We start from the raw sequence: 22,742 nt of genomic DNA, 5'->3' as shown, positions 1-22,742 counted from the left end.
TCCCCTAGTTTTCCCCGGTGCCCCGTCCTGGAAAACCCCAGGGGCCTGTCCTAGTTTCCCCGGGGCCTGCCACTGGGTTTCCCGGGGCCGCCCCTGGGTTTCCCGGGTTTCCTGCCACTAATTACCACGGGGCCTGTCCCCCTAATTCCCAGTGCTGTCCCCCTGGGTTTGCAGTGCGGCCACCCGGTTCCCGCCCCGGGGCCTGTCAAATGGTTTCCACAATCCTGTCCCCTGGTTTACGGTGCCTGTCACTGGTTCACGGTCCCTAAACCCCTGGGTTACCACGGTGCCTGTCCACCCCAGTTACCACCCGGGGGAACCCCATTTTAATTACTTTCCACAAACCCCGTCCCCTGGGTTTTGCAGTGCCCTTCCCCTGGTTTTCCCGGTGCGTCCCCCCTGGTTTGCGCAGGGTTCCCGGGGCTGGGTTTTCCCCGGTGCCGCAAAAACCCCGGAAGTTGCCGCCCCTTTCCTTTCCCTTTCCCGTTTCCAATCCTTTGGATTTTAAAGGTGCCGGGCCCCTGGGTTTCCCGGTGCGCAATCACTGGTTCCCCGGTGCCGTACTAAAAAACCACGGTTTTTTTTGTCCCCTAATTACCATTTTCAATTCCCCTGGTTGCCCCGGCACAACCCGGGGACTTCAAATGTTCAAACACACAGTTCTGTCACTGGGTTTTCGCACCGTCATATTCCCCGTTTTTTTAGGTAAGCATATAAGCTTGGTTCTTTGTTCAAAATTTCCCCCAGTTTCGGGCCCCCAGAAATTTTGGGGAAAAACGCCGGGGGTGTAACCCCGTGCCGCCCTTAATTTTTTGGGCGTTCAGTTTGTTTCCCTGTCCCTTTTGTGCTGGACTGGCCGTGACGGTTTCCCGGTCCAAAGGGCTATCAATTTCGGTTTCTGCATTTTTTCCATTTAAAACCCATTCTTCCTGGTTTCCTGCCACTAGTTCACAGTTCTTCCCCTAATTTTCCCCGGCCTGTCCCCCTGTTTCCACGTGCCTGTTCCCGGTTACCCATTTCCCGTCACTAGTTACCACAGTGGGTTCCCCTGGTTACCCGGGGCCTTCACTGGGTTCCACGGGGCCTTTTCACTTTGTTTTCCCCAGTGCCTGTCACTGGTTACCAGGGGCTGTCCAAAAACCCCTTTCCAAACCCTGGTAACCCCGGGGCCGTCCCCAAATTTCCCGGTGTACTGTTTTCCACCTTAATTTCCACAATTTCCTTCCACTTTTCCCACCCCAAATTACCCTCTTCCCCTCTTTTCCACAATTTCCAATTCCCCCTAAATTTGGGGTCCTGGGACCTTTCCTTTTTGCCTGCCCCCTGTTCCCCCTGTCCAACCCGATTACGGTGCCTCTCATTCCAAATGCCTGTCCCATTTCCAATTTCCACGGTACCTGCCCAACACTTTTGGGTTTCCCGCCCCGGTGGCCCCGTCCACTGGTTACCAGGTGCCCCTTCCCTGGTTCCCGGGCCGTCACTAATTCCCAGTGCCTGTCCACTGGATTCGCGGGGGCCCGTCCTGACCCCAAAAAAACCCTTTCCCCTGGGGTTTCCCCAATTCCCATATTTACCGGTTTCCTGTCCACCCGTTTAAACCAAAAGGGCCTGTCACTGGGTTCCCGGGGCCTTTCCCGTCCACTGGAAAATTGCCACCAAAACCCCCACTTTGGGTTTCCTGGTTTGGAACCGCCTTTCCACGGTGCGTCACTGGTTCCACGGGTTAAAGGAACCACTGTTCCCCTTACGGGGGGTTACTTTCCCGGGCCTTCAACCTGGTTACCCGGTGCCTGTCCCTGGGTTTCCGCGGTGCCCGCCCCTGGTTCCCCTGGTTCACCATTACCTGTCACTGGGTTACCAGGTTTCCTGTCCCCTGGTTACGGTCTTTTTCCCCTGGTTACCCCGGGGCCTGCACTGGGTTTCCACGATTGCCAATAATTTCCCCCGGGGGCCCTTTTTGCTGTCCCCGGATTCCACAGTGCCTGTCCCCTGGAAACCGGGGCCTGTCCCTGGTTTCCACGGGGCTGTCACTATTACCCTGGAACCATTTTTCCCCACAGTTACCCCGGGGCCCGTCACCCGGGACCACAGTGCCTGTCAAATGTGGCCTTTCTGCCTTTTCCCTGGTTTCCCCAGTGCGTGCCCCCTAGTTCCACCGGGGCTTCCCCGTCCCCTGGGCCCCCGGTTTCTCCCACCCCCAAATTCCCACCCTCCCCGTCCCTGGGTTCCCGGGGCCCCCTTTACTGGTGCCACAGTGCCGTCCCCTGGTTACCCGGGGCTGTCCCCTGGTTTTCCACCCGTGCCTGTCCACTTTACACGGGGCCTTCCCCTGGGTTCCACTGCCTGTCAAATGTTACCACTATATCCCTGGTTTTTCACGGTGCCAACCCCCTGGGTTCCACTTTTTTGGTGCATATTGCAGCGTTCCCCGGGGACTTTTGTTTGGTTTCCCACGGGGCCCGCCCCGGTTCCAAAGTTGTAACGGTTTGGGAGGGCCATGTTTAACAGTGCCCGCAATTTTTTCCCGGGTTTCCCCGGGGCCCTTTAAAAATTTTTCCTATCCCTGTCCGCTGGGAAAACCACTGTGCCCTTTAAAAAACAAATTTAGTTTCCCAACCCGTCCGGAATCCCCTTTAAAATTACCCCGGTTTTACTGTCCCTGGGTTCCCGGGGCCCGTCCCTGGTTTGGGGCCTGCCCCGGTTCCTGCAGTGCCTTTTTCACTGGTTACCACGGTTTCCTGTCCACCCAGTTCCCATTTCCTGTCACTGGTTTTCCCCGTGCCTGTTCCCCTGGGTTCCGCAGTGCCCGTTCCCTGGGTTCCCCGGTGCCCCGGGCCCCTGGGTTCCCTGCGCCCTGGTTCAACCCGGAATTTTTGCCACGGTTTTTGTCCCTAAATTTCCCAGGCCTGTCACTCCACGGTGCCCGTCACTGGTTCCCCGGGGTTTTTATCTTAACCACAGTTTTGTCACTAGTTACCACGGGGCCTTTCCCATTCCCCGGTTTCCCTCCTGGTTTCCCCCCGGTGCCTGTCCACTTGGGTTCCCGGGGCCCTGTCCCTTGTTACCCACAGTGCCTGTCCCTTTTTTGCCACAGGGTACATTTTTTTTTAGTTACCAAATGCCTGTCCCCTGGGTTTCCCGGGCCCTTCCCCTGGATTCCCGGGGCCTGTCCACTGGTTACCCCGGGGCCCCGTCACTGGGTTCCGCTTTCCTGTCCACTGGTTACCAGGGGCCCCGTCACTAGTTACGGTCTTTTCACTGGGGTTCCCCGGGGCCTGTCCCTGGGTTCCACGGTGCCCTGTCCTAGTTGCCACCCGGGGCTGTCCACCCAGTTACCACGGGCCCTGTCCCCTGTTCCTGGTGCCCCGTCCCCTGGGTTTCCAAAGGGGGTGTCACTGGTTACCACGGGGCGGTCCCCTGGGTTTCCACAGTGCCTTTCCCCTGGTTACCACGGTGCCTGTCCCTGGCCACGGTTCCAAACCACGGTTACCACCCGGGGCCTGTCACTGGGTTCCCGGTGGTTTTCCACTGGTTACCACTTCCTGTCCACCCGGTTCCACCCGGGGCCTTCCCCTGGGTTTCCACGGGGCCTGTCCCCTGGTTCCCGTTTCCTGTCCCCCTGGTTACGGTCCTGTCCGAAATTACCACATTTGGTCACTAAAATTCCCCGGGGGCCCCCAATCACCCGGTTGCCCGGTCTGTCCACTTTAAACCCCAGTCCTGTCACCCGGGTTTCCCGGTGCCTTTTCACTGGTTACCACGGGCCCCGTCCACTGGGTTACCCGTTCCTTTTTCCACTAGTTACCACAGGGGCCCCGTCCACGGGTTACCCAGTGCCTGTCCACTAGTTACCCCAGTGCCTTCCCCTGGGTTTCCACGGTGCCTGTCCCCTAGTTACCCCCGGGGGCCCGTCCCACAAATTACGGGGCCCCGTCCCCTAGTTACTGCAGTGCCTGTTCCCCTGGATTCCACGGGGGCCCCTCCCCTGGTTGCCCCGGGGGCCTGTCCTGGTTTCCACGGTGCCTTTTCCACTAAAATTACCACATGCCTGTCCCCTGTTACCCAGTGCCTGTCCAATGGGTTCCTGGTGCCTGTCCACTAGTTACCCGGGCCTGTCCACTGGGTTTCCGGTGCCTGTCCCCTGGTTTCCCACAGTGACTGTCCACCCAGAATTCCACGGGGCCTGTCCCAACTGCCCCGGGGCCCGTCCACTAGTTTCCACGGTGCCTGTCCCCCCGAAATTCCACGGGGCCTGTCCACTGGTTACCCAAATCCTGTCCCCTGGACCCACAGTCCAAACCCTAGTTACCCAGGCCCGTCCACTGGTTACCACCGGGGCCTCACTGAAAGTCCTGTCCACCCAGTTTCAGTGCCTGTCCCCTGGTCCAAATGCCCGTCACTGGTTACGGGGCCTGTCCACTGGTTCCACGGTCCTGTCACTGGTTACCACAGTGCCTGTCACTGGTTCAGGTGCTTTTTTCCCCTGGTTCCACGGTGCCTGTCCCCTGGTTTACCCAGTGCGGGGTCCGGTTCCACAGTGCCTTACTTTTACCACGGGGCCTGTCCTGGTTCCGATTTCGTGTCACCCGGTTACCCCGGGGCCTGTCCACTGGGTTGCAGTGCCTTTAACTAGTTCCGGTGCGTTCCCCCTGGTTTCCCGGTGCGTGTCACTGGTTCCACGGGGCCTGTCCCCGGGTTCCCCGGTGCCTGTCCCCTGGGTTTCCCGGGGCCTGTCCCTGGTTACCCCCGGTGCGTTTCCCCTGGTTCCACGGGGGCTTTTTCCCCTGGGTTCCCACGGTGCCTGTCCACTGGTTGCACCCACCGGTTGGTGCCTGTCCCCTGGATTACCGGTGCGTGTCCGCCCCCTTACCCGGTGCTTTTCCCCCTGGTTTCCCCGGGGGCCCGTCCCCTGGTTTTCCACGGTCCCCCTTCCCACCGGGGTTTCCCCGTGCCTTCCCTTTTACCCGGGGCCTGTCACCAGTTCCACGGGGCCCGCACCTGGGTTCCACGGGGCCTGTCCACTAGTTACCACAGGGTGTTGGTTTTTCCACCTGGGTTTCCAATTTCCTGTCCACTGGGTTTCCCACGGTGCGCTCCTGTAGGGTTCCCTTGCTGTCCCTGGTTCCACGGTGCGCACCACGGTTTTCCCCCAGGGGCGCAATACTGGTTCCACGGGGCCCTTCCCCTGGTTTCCCGGTGGTTTTCCCTGGGTTCCACGGTCCTGTACTGGTTACCACCCCTGCCTGTCCCTGGGTTCCACGGTGCTGTCCCCGGTTGCCCCCGGGGCCCGTCACTGGTTCCCCCGGGCCCCGTCACTTGGGGTTTCCCCCAAATGCCTTTTCCCTGGTTACCACGGGGCCTGTCCACTAGTTGCCCAGTGGTGTCCCTGGTTACCCCGGTGCCCCGTCCCCTGGGTTTCCACGGTGCCTGTCCCACCGTTCCACGGGGCCTGTCCACTGGTTACCCGGTGCCTGTCCCCATTACCACAGTGCCTGTCCTTGGGTTGCAGTGCCCGTTCCCCCTGGTTCCACGGGGCCTTTTCCACCCGGTTCCCGGTGCTTCCTGTTACCACGGGGCCTGTCACTTAGTTCCCCCGGGGCGGTCCCCCTTTTTTTTTGGGGGTTTTCCCCGGTTCCACGGTGCCTGTCCCTGGGTTTCCACGGTGCCCCGTCCTGGTTTCCCCCGGGGGTTTTCCCCCCTAGTTACAATTTCCTGTTCCCCCTATTTACTTACTTTAATCACCCGGTTACCCAGGGGGCCTGTACTGGGTTCCCCCCTGCCGTCCCCTAGTTGCCCCCGGGGCTTTTCCACGGGTTTCCGCCCCGGTGCCCCCCACGGTTCCTGGGTTTCCCGGTGCCACCTTCCCTGGGTTTCCACGGTGTCCCCTGGGTTTCCACGGTGCCTGTCCTGGGTTTCCACGGGGCCTGTCCCACTGGTTACCCACGGTGCGGTTCACTGGTTACCGCGGTGGGTTTTCCACTGGTTGCCACCGGGGCGTCCCTGGGTTTCCACAGGCTACCTTCCCCCTGTTCCCAGTGCCTGTCCCCTAGTTTACCACGGGGCGTGTCCACTGGGTTCCACGGTGGGGTCACTTTTTGTTTGCCACGGTTCTGCCCCCTTTAATTACCACTTCCTTTTTTTCTTGTTGGATTAACCCACATTGCCCCTGGTCAATTTACCCCCGGTCCCCCTCCCCTGGTTCCCCGGGGCGTGTCCACTAATTTCCCGGGGCCTGTCCACTGGTTACCCGCCCTCCCTGGGACTGGTTCCCCTGCCCGCCTGGTTGCCCGGGGGCCTGTCCTGGTTCCCGGGGCCTGTCCTGGTTACGGTTTCGTCACTGGTTACCACCGGGGCGTGTCCCCTGGTTGCCACGGGGCCTTCCACTGGGTTGGGGGCCTGTCCCGGTTACCGGTGCCTGTCCCCTGGGTTTCCACGGTTTCGTCCCTGGTTCCAGGTGCCTGTCCCCTAATTCACGGTGCTTCCAATTTTTACCGGTTACCACCATTGGGGGCCCGTCACTGGGTTCCCCGGTGCCCGTCCACTAGTTCCCCGGGGCTGTCCCTGGTTCCACGGGGCCTGTCACTGGTTACCCCCGGGGGCCCGTCCCCTGGTTAACCCGTGGGCCCGTTCCACGGCTTCCTGGCCCCCCTGTCCCCCCTAAATTACCGCAGTGCCTGTCACTAGTTCCCCGGTTCCTTTCCCAATTACCACAGTGCCTGTCCACTGGGTTTTCCCGGGGCGTGTCCCCTGGTTACCACGGTGCCTTTCCACCCAGTTACCCCGGTGCCTGTCACCGGGCCGCCCGGGTCCTTCCCCTGGGTTCCACAGTGCGTGTCCACCCCGGTTTCCCGGGGCCTGTCCCCCTGGTTCCACCGGGCCCCTTCCCCTGGGTTTCCACGGGGCCTGTCCCCTGGTTTAAACTTCCTTCCCCTGAATTACCCGGTGCCTGTCACTGGTTACCACGGGGCCCCCGGACGGCAAAAGTTGGTGTTCCCAAAAACCCTTTTGTCGTTACTTAGGCTAATGAAATAATAAATATAAATGTCACTCAAATTTTTCCGGGAAAAAAATGTGAAAAAATTTAGTAATTGCCGCCAAAAAAAATTAATATACTATATTCCGAATAGATTCATAAAATTTAAAATACTGTTATACCATTGATATAATTTGTTTGTTAGAGTTGGTTCATTTTAAATATTAACTGTTTTTTCTCTCATTAAAAACCTGAAAAAAACATATGAGATAAACCCCCCAGGTTGTGTCGTCCCGCGTTAGTCAAAAAAAGTCCCCCTGGCAAAGTTGGGCCTCCCTTAAAAATTGTTTTGGAAAATTGTCCCTCCCAAAAATTAGTCCCCCTGGCAAAATTGGTCCCTCTGGCAAAATTGGGCCCTCTGGGGAAAAATTAGTCCCCTGGCAAAGTTAGTCCTCTGGCAAGATTAAATCCCCCCTGGCAAAGTTGGGCCCCCTGGCCCAAAGGGTTAGTCCCCCCTGTGGGTTGGGCCCCTCTGGCAGGGGTTGGGCCCTCGGCCCGGGGTTTGTCCCTCTGGAAAGTTGGTCCCCTGGCAAAGTTAAATCCCTCCCGGGGGTTTGTCCCTCTTTGGGAAAATTAGTTTCCCCCTGGCAAGTTAGTTTCCCCCTGGCAAAAAGGTTCTTGAACCAGAGGTTCATATAATACTATGGAAAAACTGTTGCTTGATGAATACGTTGGGTAAACTGGGATAAATCTAGAAGCAAGCGTAAGTGAACATAGTGACGTGTGCAGATAAATGTTTTAGTTCCCCCTTGTGTCTCTTTACCTAACATAACGTCGGTAACTTAACTAATAGTATTTACTTTTAGTTGTGTCGTCTGAGCGCTAGTTTATTGTACAACCGCAATTCATCCTGTCAGCTCTAGCACAATAAACAAGATTACAAAGGTCACAATAATAATTTTTTATTATTATTAACACATCGGCCGTTTCACTCCATCACTGTCTTGCCAGAGGCGTCCTCACACTAGCTGTAAAACTGCAATATTAACACCCCTCCTTCAGAGTGCAGACACTGTACTTCCCATCTCAAGGACTCAAGTCCGGCCTGCCGGTTTCCCTGAATCCCTTCATAAATGATACGTTGCTCACACTCCAACAGCAGGTCAGGTCCTAAAAACCATTTGTCTCCATTCACTCCTATCTAACACGCTCGCTACGCATGCTTGCTGGAAGTCCAAGCCCCTCGCACACTAAACCTTTGTCCCCTCCCTCCAACCTTTCCTAGGCCGACCTCTACTGCGTCTTCCCTTCACTACAGATTAATACACTCTCGAAGTCATTCTATTTTGTTCCATTCTCACTACATGTCCGAATCACCTCAACCCCCCCCCTTCCCGTCAGCTCTCTGGATAATAGTTTTGGTAATCCCGCACCTTCTCCTAATTTCCAAACTACGAATTCTCTGCATTATATTCACACCACACATTGCCCTCAGCCACGACATCTACACTGCCTCCAGCCTTCTGCTTGTTGCAACATTCACCACCCATGTTTCACACCCATATAAGAGCGTTGGTATAACTATACTCTCAAACATTCCCTTCTTTGCTTCCATGGATAATAATAATAATAATAATAATAATAATAATAATAATAATAATAATAATAATAATAATAATAATATCTATTTCTACAAATACGTTTATGTCATTGACATCAGTGACATACTACTACATAGAAAGCCGCTTGTTAGGCAGAGCATTTCTGGTAAATTAGGTCAGTTTTGTCCCAGGATGCGACCCACACCAGTCGACTAAAACCCAGGTACCTAGTTTACTGATGGGAGAACATTAACAGCAGGTGTCTTATGGAAAAAGTCCTAATATTTTCCAGCCCTACCCGGGATCGACCCCCAGACCTCAATGTGTGAGCCGAGTGTGCTAACAATCGAGATAAAGGACACCTTAATGGGTCTTTGTTAGATCCCACTAAGAATTAAGTAAGTTTATTCAGGTACATAATATAGTTACATAAACTGTCATAGACATCAGTATGTGTGTAGATTACCCAGAATAAACCCCCAAAAAAGTCAGATATTGTTACATTACTAGAAAGAAATATTCATTTTATATAGTTAATATACATAGCATGGTATAATTAATATACATAGTATGGTGTAATTAATATACATAGTATGGTATAATTAATACACATAGTATGGTGTAATTAATATACATAGTATGGTATAATTAATACACATAGTATGGTGTAATTAATATACATAGTATGGTATAATTAATACACATAGTATGGTGTAATTAATATACATAGTATGGTATAATTAATACACATAGTATGGTGTAATTAATATACATAGTATGGTATAATTAATATACATAGTATGGTATAATTAATACACATAGTATGGTGTAATTAATATACATAGTATGGTATAATTAATACACATAGTATGGTGTAATTAATATACATAGTATGGTGTAATTAATATACATAGTATGGTATAATTAATATACATAGTATGGTGTAATTAATATACATAGTATGGTGTAATTAATATACATAGTATGGTATAATTAATATACATAGTATGGTGTAATTAATATACATAGTATGGTATAATTAATATACATAGTATGGTATAATTAATATACATAGTATGGTATAATTAATATACATAGTATGGTATAATTAATATACATAGTATGGTGTAATTAATATACATAGTATGGTATAATTAATATACATAGTATGGTGTAATTAATATACATAGTATGGTATAATTAATATACATAGTATGGTGTAATTAATATACATAGTATGGTATAATTAATACACATAGTATGGTGTAATTAATATACATAGTATGGTGTAATTAATATACATAGTATGGTGTAATTAATATACATAGTATGGTGTAATTAATATACATAGTATGGTAAAATTAATATACATAGTATGGTGTAATTAATATACATAGTATGGTATAATTAATATACATAGTATGGTGTAATTAATATACATAGTATGGTGTAATTAATATACATAGTATGGTATAATTAATACACATAGTATGGTGTAATTAATATACATAGTATGGTGTAATTAATATACATAGTATGGTGTAATTAATATACATAGTATGGTATAATTAATACACATAGTATGGTGTAATTAATATACATAGTATGGTATAATTAATATACATAGCATGGTATAATTAATATACATAGTATGGTGTAATTAATATACATAGTATGGTATAATTAATATACATAGTATGGTATAATTAATATACATAGCATGGTATAATTAATATACATAGTATGGTATGGAATAAGATCTCATGTATTGTGTACATCAACTACAGGAAGTAATTGTAATATATAAAATGATTTTCTATAGCTCCTGGGACGGTAATAGGGACTATCCTTCTCTGGAAAGGAAACGTTACTCAAATTTCTTGGAAAAAGAGCCCTTCACAGGAATCATTAGTGTTTTAGGAACAATGTTTTGCGGATTTTGTCGTAATTTTGAATGTAAACTCCATAAATGTGAAATAGTCACTATTATGTCTCTAGTTTTCTAAACATTGGACATAGCGCATGTGCAACGCTTGAGTATCTTTATTGAGGAAACGTTTCACCACACAGTGGCCACTGTGTGGCGAAACGTTTCCTCAACGTGTCGGTTCTCTGAACCATTCATCTACAATTGGACTTCGCATTTGAACTTTTTATAAACAAAAAAAATATCTGTAAAGACCTAAACACACAAAACCTGAAGATAAATAAAATTTGGAATAATTCTGACCTGGGTTCATTGAGGACGTGGATAATGGCTTGGTAAATCTGTTCCTCTGACGCCTCCTTGTGAACGCCCCGGGCCACTCCTCTCTCCTCCATCCTGATGAGAACATCCTGTTGGTCAGCGAACACTGGCATGCCCACCATGGGCACTCCATGGTACAGCGCCTCCAGTACCCCGTGCATCCCACAGTGGGTGAAGAACAACACCGTCTTGTTGTGCCCTGAACAACAGGTCAAACAGCGTAAGAACATTATAAAGTACTACAACAGGCCTATTGACCTAAGCAACAACTCACACAAAATAACAATTCACTCAACAAATAGAATCACTAAAGAAGGCCTACTTGCCTGAAGATAATTTCTAATTAGGCCTATAAATCTGCACAATTCACACTAATAGCACTACAATAGACCAACTGGCGTGAACAACAATGCACACTCAGTTTAAATATATGGCCGTTACAGTAGTCCTCCCTGGCTAGTCAGGTTCTGATCACAGAAACCCATTTATACTCATGGAAATAAAGATATGTACGTAACAATTATTGTATTTTATGAGACTTTTCCCACACTGTGGGCTTTATTAATCCAATACATAAAATGAGAAAAACAAAATATATACAAGGTAGAGGTCAGGAGGAAAGGGATGAGGTCCAGTAAGGTCAGGTGCCAGTGAGTGATTCACCTGTTCAATTAGCGTGTGGTGGGGAAGAGACAGTTTAGTGAGGACACTTGTTATGCTATACCTTCCAGAGTTGTGAGCTACAGTGCTGGACGCTAAGGTCAGGGCTGCCTGGAGACAACAGGCAATGTTCCTTTTTCGGATCATTCTCCTTTACAACCAGTGTGGCTTCTTTTCATGTCATCAGGTGCTCTTGCACATCAAATGTTCTTGCACATTAGAGTGCATCACAAAAGCAGTATTCAAGTCTCTGTTGTAGGCATGTTTGTGCTTCAGTACGCTGAGGTCAGTGGTCAGTATGCTGAGGTCAGTGGTCACCTGCGGTCATACCTGCCTAAGCTCTTGGGTGTTAGCGTGGGGTGTTACCAAGCACCATGGCTTGTTGTAGTGTTTTAGAATCTCAGGTTCAAGTGTTGAAGAAGGAGATTCTACTTCTTCAGGAGGAAAATAGGAAGCTGAAGCTTCGCATAGATGAGTTTGGGAGTGAATGTGAGAAGGATTTAGGTGGTAAGGAGGAAATGGTCACCAGCAGTGAGAGTGGCAGCTGCTTTAAGTGGCAAGTGGTTTACAGTTCAGGAAGAAGGAAGATGAGGAGAGTAAATAGAGAACATGTGAAGGTAGGAAATCGATTCTCTGTTCTCCCAGTGTTCTTCAGTGGTTAGTGAGGTTGAAGGTACCGCTGATTCCCCTGCTAATCAAGGTAAGAATATTTTAATAGGCAATTCTCAGATAAGATATATGGACTGTGCATTTTGTAACAGAGACAGAAAGGTCAGACAGAGAGTGTGTCTTCCTGGAGCTGGTGTTGGTGACATAGTCAGCAGGTTGGATAATATTATGGCAGGTAATGGGAACAAGCTCATTATCTGTCTTAGTGCTGGGGGTAATGACATTGGGAAGGGCGGGAGAGAGGAGCTGCTGGATAAGTACAGGTCAGTCATAGAAGTAGTTAGGTCTAAGGAAGGGATCCCAGTCATATGTAGCATCTTGCCTAGAAAGGGAGTGGGCAATGGATGGATGTCTAGGGCAATTGGTATAAATTGCTGGCTAGACAGGTACTGCAAGGAACTTGCAATCCCATTCATTGATAACTGGGACCTATTCTTTTGCAAACGTGATATGTATGCAAGGGATGGGGTTCATCTCTCTGGGGATGGAGTGGTTGCATTAGCCAATTCAGTTGAGAGGGTAATTGATGACTTGTCTAGGAATTGAAACTGATAGATTATAGAGGTATGGGTGTTTGTGGGAAACAATCAGGCTGCAGCATTAGGGTTAAAAACAGCAGTTATTACTGGGATACCTCAGGGATATGTTTAAAAGACAATATTCAAAATAAAGTTGCTAGTAATGGCAAATCAACTGATCAACAAACAAAGAAAGATAGTAGAGGGCAACGAGTGACTAGCTCCCTTAAGGTTTACTATACAAATAGTAGGAGTTTAAGAAATAAGATAGATGAGCTAAAATTACTTGCAAGTGAAGGTAATATAGATATTATTGGTATAACAGAGACCTGGTTCAACCTGAAAGATAGAGAAATGCCTTCTGAATGCAACATACAGGGTTATAAACTATTCCACACTGATAGGGTCAACAGGAAGGGTGGTGGAGTGGCAATGTCAGAGAAAATTTAAATTGCTGTCTTAAACATGATATCAGATCAGAAACATCGAACACAGAATCTGTTTGGCTACAGTTTCTCGATGGACGTGACAAATTAATTCTGGGTGTGATTCATAGGCCCCCAAACCTTGATAGGGAGTGCAGTAAGCTGTTATTGGACGAAATTCATAAGGCATCTAGATATGAAAATGTTGTGTTAATGGGAGATTTTAACTTTAGATAAATTGATTGGAACAATATGACAGGAAATCTTGAGTCTAGTGACTTTCTTGATACGGTTCAGGATTGCTTTTTAGAACAGGTTGTGACGGAACCAACTAGAGGAAACAATCTGCTTGACTTGGTTCTTGCCAACAAAGATTCACTAATCTTGAGGTTAATGATGAGCTTCGGGAAAGTGATCACAAATCACTTAGTTTCAATATATCATGGAATTACCCAGATAACTGCAATCAAATCTCTGTCCCAGATTTTCGCTTGGCCGACTTCATGGGACTGAAAAATTACCTGGGTGGGCTAAATTGGGATGTCCTGACTATGGGTCAGGTAGGTGATCTTGGTTGCCAGTATGACGTTTTTCAGAGCATAGTTCTAGTTGCCCAGACAACTTTTGTTCCGAGCAGGGAAATTAGATCTAACAAAAATGATCCCAAATGGATGAACAATAGATTAAAACATCTCATTGGTCAAAAGAGAAGCATATATAGGCATATCAAAAGAGGGGATGGGCAGTTAAGAAATCAATATATTCAATTAAAGAGAGAAGTAAAGAAAGGAATAAGAAAAGCAAAAAGAGATTTTGAGGCTAAGGTCACAAGGGATTCAAAGACTAACCCAAAAGGGTTCTTTCAGGTATACAGAAGTAAGATTAGGGACAAGATTGGCCCACTTAAGAGTAACTCTGGTCAGATCACTGACAGTGATAAGGATATGTGTGAAATTCTAAATACCTACTTCCTCTCAGTTTTCACCCAGGAAAATACTAGCGATATTCCTGAAATAATAGATTATGTAGAACAGGATAATAAACTATGTACAATTGCGGTAACAAATCACTACAAACTGGCATAGTGCCTGATAAGTGGAAAATGGCAAATATAATACCTTTTTACAAGGCAGGTGACAGGTCCTTGGCTTTGAACTATAGACCAATAAGCCTTACCTCCGTAGTGGGAAAATTTATGGAATCAATAATTGCTGAAGCAATTTGTAGCCATCTTGATAGACACAGATTGATTAATGAATCTCAACACGGTTTTACAAAGGGGCGTTCCTGTCTTACGAATTTACTAACTTTTTTCACTAAGGTGTTTGAGGAGGTAGATCCTGGTAATGAATATGATATTGTGTATATGGACTTCAGTAAGGCTTTCGATAGAGTTCCACATCAGAGGCTATTGAGGAAACTTAAGGCACACGGAATAGGAGGAGAATTTTTTTCCTGGGTAGAGGCATTGTTGACAAATAGGCAGGAAAGAGTTTGCATAAATGGGGAGAAATCAGAATGGGGGCACGTCACAAGTGGTGTTTCTCTGGGGTCAGTGTTGGGCCCGTTGTTGTTCACAATTTACATAAACGACATAGATGAGGGAATAAATAGCGACATAAGCAAATTTGCTGATGACACCAAAATAGGCCATCCAATTCATTCTAATGAGGACACTAGAGCACTCCAGGATGATTTGAATAGACTGATGCAATGGTCGGAGAAGTGGCAGATGCAGTTTAATATTGACAAATGCAAAGTTCTAAATGTTGGACAGTTAAATAACCATGCCACACATAAACTAAATAATGTAGATCTTAATACTACTGATTGCAAAAAGGATTTAGGAGTTCTGGTTAGCAGTAATCTAAAACCAAGACAACAGTGCATTAGTGTTCACAATAAAGCTAACAGAATTCTTGGCTTCATATCTAGAAGTATAAATAATAGAAGTCCTCAGGTTGTTCTTCAATTCTATATATCCTTGGTTAGGCCTCATTTAGACTATGCTGCTCAGCTCTGGTCACCGTATTACAGAATGGATATAAATGCCCTGGAAAACGTACAGAGGAGGATGACAAAGATGATCCCATGTATCAGAAATCTTCCCTATGAGGATAGACTGAGGGCCCTGAATCTGCACTCTCTCGAAAGGCATAGAATTAGAGGGATATGATCGAGGTGTATAAATGGAAAACAGGAATAAATAAAGGGGATGTAAATAGCGTGCTGAAAATTTCCAGCCAAGACAGGACTCGCAGCAATAGTTTTAAGTTGGAAAAATTCAGATTCAGGAAGGATATAGGAAAACACTGGTTTGGTAACAAAGTTGTGGATGATTGGAACAAACTCCCGAGTACAGTTATTCAGGCTAAAACGTTGTGTAGTTTTAAAAATAAGTTAGATAAATACATGAGTGAGTGTGGGTGTGTGTGAGTTGGATCTGACTAGCTTGTGCTGCTGGGTCTGATTTCGTGCTCCATCCTTGAGTGGAGGTGACCAGACTGGGTGGGTCATTGGGCTAATCCGGGGATGTTGGGTCATTGGGCTAATCTGGGGAGGGGGACATGGACCTGCTCCGCATGGGTCAGTAGGCCTGTTGCAGTGTTCCTTCTTTATTATGTTCACTCGTCTGGTCAGATCCTTCACATACACCTTGTTCAGTCCCCTAAAGCTTCATTTTAGCTAACCCAAATAAGGAACTTATAAATGCATTGAGTCTCTCATCCGCAGCAATAAAACATGGATAGGTCACACAGATAACAGTCTCGCATTTTGTTGACATATCCCAAAAGACTCGATATCAACCACTGTGCTATCCAAAATCAGCGTAGAACTATCCACGAAATTCATGATAGAAGAAAAGAATAAACTTCTGTTCCTGGACAGGATGGGGCTAACCTAACCTTCATAGCTGACAGAAAGTCCACGAACACAGACCACCTGCCACACTTCTACTCACATCATGACACACTGATTAAGAGAAGAGAGGCTGTCATCGGATGCTTCTGCATAAAAGCATGGGATTTGAAGAACACAGTTCCTCGAAGAGGAGTGTGGCCACATTTTAATGTGTTCACACGATGTGTTCACACGACTAGATATCAGATTGGAGAGAAAGAGTATGGAGGAGGTGAATGCATTCATATATTTAGGAGTGGACGTGTCAGCAGATGGGTCTATGAAAGATGAGGTGAATCATAGAATTGACGAGGGGAAAAGGTGAGTGGTGCACTGAGGAGTCTGTGGAGACAAAGAACTTTGTCCATGAAAGGAAAGAGAGGGAATGTAGGAAGGTATAGTTACACCCACATTCATATATGGGTGTGAAGCATGGGTGGTAAATGTTGCAACAAAGAGAAGGCTGGAGGCAGTGGAGATGTCAAGTCTGAGGGCAATGTGTGGTGTGAATATAATGCAGAGAATTCGTAGTTTGGAAATTAGGAGAAGGTGCAGGATTGCCAATACTATTATCCAGAGGTCTGAGGAGGGGTTGTTGAGGTGATTCGGACATGTAGAGAGAATGGAACGAAATGGAATGACTTCGAGAGTTCTTGTAGTGAGAGGAAGGCAGGGTAGGCATAGATTTAGGAAAACCTGGAGGGAGGGGGTACATGAGGTTTTGTGTGCAAGGGGCTTCGACTTCCAGCAAGCATGTGTGAGTGTGTTAGATAGGAGCAAATCGAGACAAATGATTTTTAGGACTTGATGTGCTGTTGGAGTGTGAGCCAGGTAACATTTATGAAGGGATTCAAGGAAACCGGCAGGCTGGACTCAAGTCCAGCCTGCCAGTTTCTGTATAGTGTCTGCACTCTGAAGCAGGGGGTGTTAATGTTGCAGTTTTATAACTGCAGTGTAAGTGCACCTCTGGCAAGACAGTGATGGAGTGAATGACGCTGAAAGTTTTTCTTTTTCGGGCCACCCTACCTTGGTGGGAGAAGGCCGAGGTGTTAATAAATAATAAAAAAAAAAATAACGATTTCAGCTTCCTCCACACACACTTGAACCGCAGATGCACTCATGTCATTTTACACACAGATATTATCTGGTCCCATTTTATTTGAGGTATCTAGTTCGCACAGTAGTTTTCTCACTTCTTCTGAGGTCACATGTATTGTGTTCACTTCATCTACCTCTGTGGTTCTCTGGTAATGTCCCTAATTCCTCCGAGAATACATCCTAAAATTTCTTGATGAGCTCCTCACAGACTTCCAGGTCATTTCTTGTGAACATTTTTCCCTCTTCGACCTGATTACTTGGTCATTTACTGTTTTCTTCCTCTTGATGCGGCTGTATAGCAACTTTGGATCAGATTTGGCTTTCGATGTTATGTCATCCTGAAACTGTCAAACTGAGTGTGTGAATGTGTAACTTACCTAAAACATCTTGTTGAGGAAGCCAGGAGACCACCTTAACGTTGTGCGGTGGTTTGGGGTGCTCCCCCTCCAGCTTCATTAACACCTGAAAGAAAGAAATCTATAAGTACTCACAGACAATCTAATGCTAGTAGTTTTAAGTAAAGTTGCTGATGGTTAGGAACTTTGTAGCTATGCTGTAGATTCTGTGATTGTGTTGTAAAGTATTGATGTATATGTATGCATATTAATGTAATATTAATGTGTAAATTCAAGGATTATGTGGGTTAAAATAAGGGTAGGATGTGAAAAGTGGGTCATAATAAGCGTGTATGTACCTAGGAAAGAGAGGAGTGTAGAGAAGAGAGAGAGATTTTGGGAGATGTTAAGCAAATGTATAGGAATTTTTGAACCAAGTGAGAGAGTAATTGTGGTAGGGGACCTAAATGCTAAAGTAGGAGAAACATTGGGGTGTCAGGTGTAAATGATAACTGGAGCTCTTCGATTGAACTTTGTATAGAAATAAGTTTAGTTATAAGTAATACGTATTTTAAGGAAAAGAGGATAAACAAGTATACAAGATTTGATGTAGGGCCTAATGACAGTAGTTTGTTGGACTATGTATTGGTAAATAAAAGACTGTTGAGTAGACTTCAGGATGAACATGTTTAAAGAGGGGCCACAGATATATCAGGTAGATGGGATACAAGGAAAATAGAAGCAGCAAGTAAGAGAGAGATGAAGGTGTATAAACTAAAAGAGGTGCCAGTTAGGGTAAGATATAAGCAACTATTGGAGGATACATGGGCTAGTGAGAGCATAGGCAATGGGGTCGAAGATGTATGGGGTAGGTTTAAGAATGTAGTGTTAGAGTGTTCAGCAGAAGTTTGTGGTTACAGGAAAGTGGGTGCAGGAAGGAAGAAGAGCGACTGGTGGAATGATGATGTAAAGAGAGTAGTAAGGGAGAAAAAATAGCATAAGAGAGTTTTTTACAAAGTAGAAGTGATGCAAGGAGGGAAGTGTATATTGAGACAAAAAGAGAGGTTAAGAGAGTGGTGAAGCAATGTAAAAAGAGAGCAAATGAGAGAGTGGGTGAGATGTTATCAACAAATTTTGTTGAAAATAAGAAAAAGGTTTGGAGATTAATAAGTTGAGGAAGCCTTGGGAACAAATGGATTTGACAGTTAAAAATAGGAGAGGAGAGTTATTAAATGAAGAGTTAGAGGTATCAGGAAGATGGAGGGAATATTTTGAGGAATTGTTAAATGTTGATGAAGATAGAGAAGCTGTGATTTCGTGTATAGAGCAAGGAGGAATAACATCTTGTAGGAGTGAGGAAGAGTCAGTTGTGAGTGTGGGGGAAGTTCCTGAGGCAGTGGGTAGAATGAAAGGGGGTAAGGCAGCCGGGATTGATGGGACAAAGATAGAAATGTTAAAAGCAGGAGGGGGTATAGTTGTTAAGTGGTTGGTGCTATTAATTCATAAATATATGGAAGAGGGTAAAATACCTGGGGATTAGCAGAGAGCATGCATAGTTCCTTTGTATAAAGGTAAAGGGGATAAAAGAGTGCAAAAATTATAGGGGAATAAATCTGTTGAGTATACCTGGTAAAGTGTATGGTAGAGTTAATATTGAAAGAATTAAGAGTAAGTCGGAAAGTAGGATAGCAGACGAAGAAGGAGGATTTAGGAATGGGAGGGGGTGTTTAGACCAAGTGTTTACAGTGAAACATATAGGTAAACAGTATTTAGATAAGGGTAAAGAGGTTTTTATGGCATTTATGGATTTGGAAAAGGCATATGACAGAGTGAATAGGGGGGCAATGTGGCAGATGTTGCAGGTGTATGTTATAGGAGGTAGGTTACTGAAAGCGGTGAAGAGTTTTTACGAGGATAGTGAGGCTCAAGTTAGAGTATGTAGGAGAGAGGGAGATTATTTCCCAGTAAAAGTAGGCCTTAGGCAAGGATGTGTGATGTCACCGTGGTTTTTTAATATATTTATAGATGGTGCTAGAGTCTTGGCAAGAGATGTGGAGTTAAAAGATAAAGAATCAAATGCAAAGTGGGAGTTGTCACAGTTGCTCTTTGCTGATGATGCTGTGCTTTTGGGAGATTCTGAAGAGAAGTTGCAGAGGTTGGTGGATGAAATTGGTAGGGTATGTAAAAAGAAGAAAATTAAAAGTGAATATAGGAAAGAGTAATGTTATGAGGATAACAAAAAGATTAGGTGACAAAAGACTGGATATCAGATTGGAGGGAGACAAAGACACTTTGTCCTTGGAAGCAAAGAGGGGAATGTTTGGGAGTATAGTTGTACCAACACTCTTGTATGGGTGTGAAGCATGGGTGATGAATGTTGCAACGAGGAGAAGGCTGGAGGCAGTGGAGATGTCATGTCTGAGGGCAATGTGTGGTGTGGATATAATGCAGAGAGTTCGTAGTTTGGAAATTAGAAGGTGTGGGATTACCAAAACTATTATCTGAGGGCTGAGGAGGGATTGTTGAGGTGGTTTGGACATGTAGAGAGAATGGAACAAAACAAAATGACTTCGAGAGTTTATAAATCTGTAATGGAGGGAAGGCTGGGTAGGGGTCGGCCTAGGAAGGGTTGGAGGGAAGAGGTATAGGAGGTTTTGTGTGCGAGGGGCTTGGACTTCCAGCAAGCGTGCATGAGCGTATTTGATAGGAGTGAATGGAGACAATTGGCTTTTAATACTTGACGTGCTGTTGGAGTGTGAGCAAAGTAATATTTATGAATGGATTCAGGGAAACCAGCAGGCTGGACTTGAGTCCTGGAGATGGGAAGTACAGTGCCTGCACTCTGAAGGAGGGGTGTTAATGTTGCAGTTTTATAACTGTAGTGTAAAGCACCCTTCTGGCAAGACAGTGATGGAGTAAATTATGATGAAGGTTTTTCTTTTTCGGGCCACCCTGCCTTGGTGGGAATCGGCCAATGTGTTAATATAAAAAAAATACGCATACAAAAAACTGCAAATTCTGACCAGCTCGAAAGATAACAGAGGGCCACTCATATGTAAACAAAGACATGGGTAACCTTCTGACAATGATGCTGATGCTCAATGTTAACAATATTATTTATCAACAATAAGAACTTATCTGACTTAACATCGGATATGATACAGTCTGCAACAACCTCAGTCACAAACAAGTATAAATTCATGTGGAATAAAGTCACAATACCGTGGCTGGAACAGTTTACAAATAATTTGCACCCATCACAAAGTCACAGTTGTGACTTTGTGATAGTTCCTTATGACAATCATCACAAGATTCCTCTCCTAAGTGCGGCTTATTAGTGAGTAAAATCATATGCTCTGAGCCAAAGTCACATTTCTTTTTAACCCTTGTAAACAGTTCATCAGGACCCTGGGATTTGTGTAGCTTCAATCTTTTTATCTGAGGAGGATGTCACTAGTTATCTGAGGAAGATGTCACTAGTGACTTTGATCGTGCAGAACTTCTTTTCGTCCTTACCTATATAAATTTTTATTTAACGAATTTCTCTGTTGTCTTACTGCATAAAAACCAAGAGGAAATAAGTGTTAAAGATGAACACATTCCCTGTCACTGTCACTGAACTGACCTGAGCAACTTTTAAGCTGACCTGTCTTGTCCCTCATCTTACTTCTGTTTACCTAAAAGAAACCCGGGTTAATCTGCGAATCCTTGGTGGTTACTATCAGATTATCTTTTGGCCTTTCTTATTCCTTTTTTTTATATTTTAATTGAATATATTGATTTCTTAATTACTCCTCTTCCCTTCTGATTCGCTTGTAAATGCCTCACGTTTGACCTATGAAATGTTTTAAATTATTGTTTATCTATTTAGAGTTTTTTTTTTGAACTAATTTTCCTGTTTGGAACATACATAGTCTGGGCAGCTAGAACTATGATTTGAAAAACGTCATATCGGCAACCATCGCTGCCTCCTTGACCAACAGGATAATGACCACTTAGACCACATCAGTTCACCCCGCCCAGGTAATTTCTCAGTCTTATGAAATATGCCGAGCGAAAGTCAGGGACACTGACTTGGTTGTAGTTGTTACTGTAATTCCATAATATATTGAGCCTCACTGATTTGTGATTGTTTTCCCCAAGCTTATCATTAACCTCAAGGTTATTAATTAATGATTTTTGTTGGTAAGCACCAAGTCAAGCAGGTGATTTCCTATAGTTAGTTCTGTCTCAAACTGTTTAAAAAGCAATCCTGAATCGTATCAAGAAAGTTGCTAGACAAGAACAGTTATCCTGTTTGTTACGATATATACTAATTTAAAAAAATATATAGTTTAAAATAATTTACATCTTGAAAATATTCAGTCAACAACATTAAAAGATTCTCCTAAAAAAAAAAAGTCCCTGAGATCCATACAGGGGCTCGAGTAATTAATAAAAACATAACAAAGAAAGAAGAAATTAAACAAACAGTGTGCTGGGGATGGCAATATACCTTAGATAAAACTGGACATCGAACTGAACTAAGCTCTTAGTCTGTAAAACTGATCTGTGTAAATAAAAAAAATAAAACTTACCCGGTGTGGGAGTCGAGCAAAAGCGCCCATGAGGTTGTTGATGACATGGGCTGGAACAACGCGAGAATTGAAGATGAAACCCATGGTGAAGAGTATTGTACCAGCCGAGCCAGACCCTCCCACCCACCTCTCCAGCTCCTGATACAACCACAACACAACATTAATCATGATACATAGTGTCAATAGGTATAATAACTAAACCATAATACAAAAGAAAATTAAATATTAGAATAAGACCCCAGTGGAAATAAGTCACAGTATTTGACTATTATGTTATCCTAGATTAAATCTGCATAGTACACTTATGTGCCCATAAACACGTGTCTTCCCTTAAATCAGGTGTAAAACAGTACTCGTAGTAAGAGTAAGACCCATGTGTAGACAGTCTGCCAACCTGTCTGTTACACACACCTCCCGCTAGACTAGCTGCTAGAGGGAATTGCTGGCCTGGTTTCAAAAGTGCCCGGCAGATGGCAGACGCCGATGTCTACCCTCGCTTCCTGCCCTCCCTCTCTCTCACTTGCCGCCCTTCGATGCAAAATGAACTGAAGGTAGGCCTATGCCTGTCAAAAGACGGCAGCGCCTGTGTAGAATCGAGGATGTCTGTGGGTTTATGACTGATTAGGTTAGTGATCCTTCTCAAGTCATTAGATCCAGACTAGGAACCTGCCACCCCATTCCTAGATTACCTGAATTGATATTATGTATACTTCTATTCTCACACTGGGCAGTGTGTT

General features: G+C 45.7%; 1 protein-coding gene across 1 annotated transcript in view; it reads right to left on the bottom strand.

Moving 5' to 3' along the window:
* LOC128690506 (UDP-glucuronosyltransferase 2A3-like) overlaps positions 1 to 22,742 on the bottom strand; it is an 88,892-nt gene that overhangs the window by 15,954 nt on the left and 50,196 nt on the right. The window contains exons 6-8 of the mRNA XM_070089616.1: positions 22,006 to 22,143; positions 17,471 to 17,555; positions 10,805 to 11,021 (exon numbers count right to left, since the gene is read on the bottom strand). Of these exons, the coding sequence (XP_069945717.1) occupies positions 10,805 to 11,021; positions 17,471 to 17,555; positions 22,006 to 22,143 (440 nt within the window). The remainder of the gene's footprint in view (positions 1 to 10,804; positions 11,022 to 17,470; positions 17,556 to 22,005; positions 22,144 to 22,742) is intronic.

The sequence above is a fragment of the Cherax quadricarinatus genome, chromosome 29, assembly GCF_038502225.1.
Source record: "Cherax quadricarinatus isolate ZL_2023a chromosome 29, ASM3850222v1, whole genome shotgun sequence".
Classification (NCBI taxonomy): domain Eukaryota; kingdom Metazoa; phylum Arthropoda; class Malacostraca; order Decapoda; family Parastacidae; genus Cherax; species Cherax quadricarinatus.
Note: the sequence above shows the minus strand (reverse complement) of the source record. Positions and strands in the feature narration are given on the sequence as shown.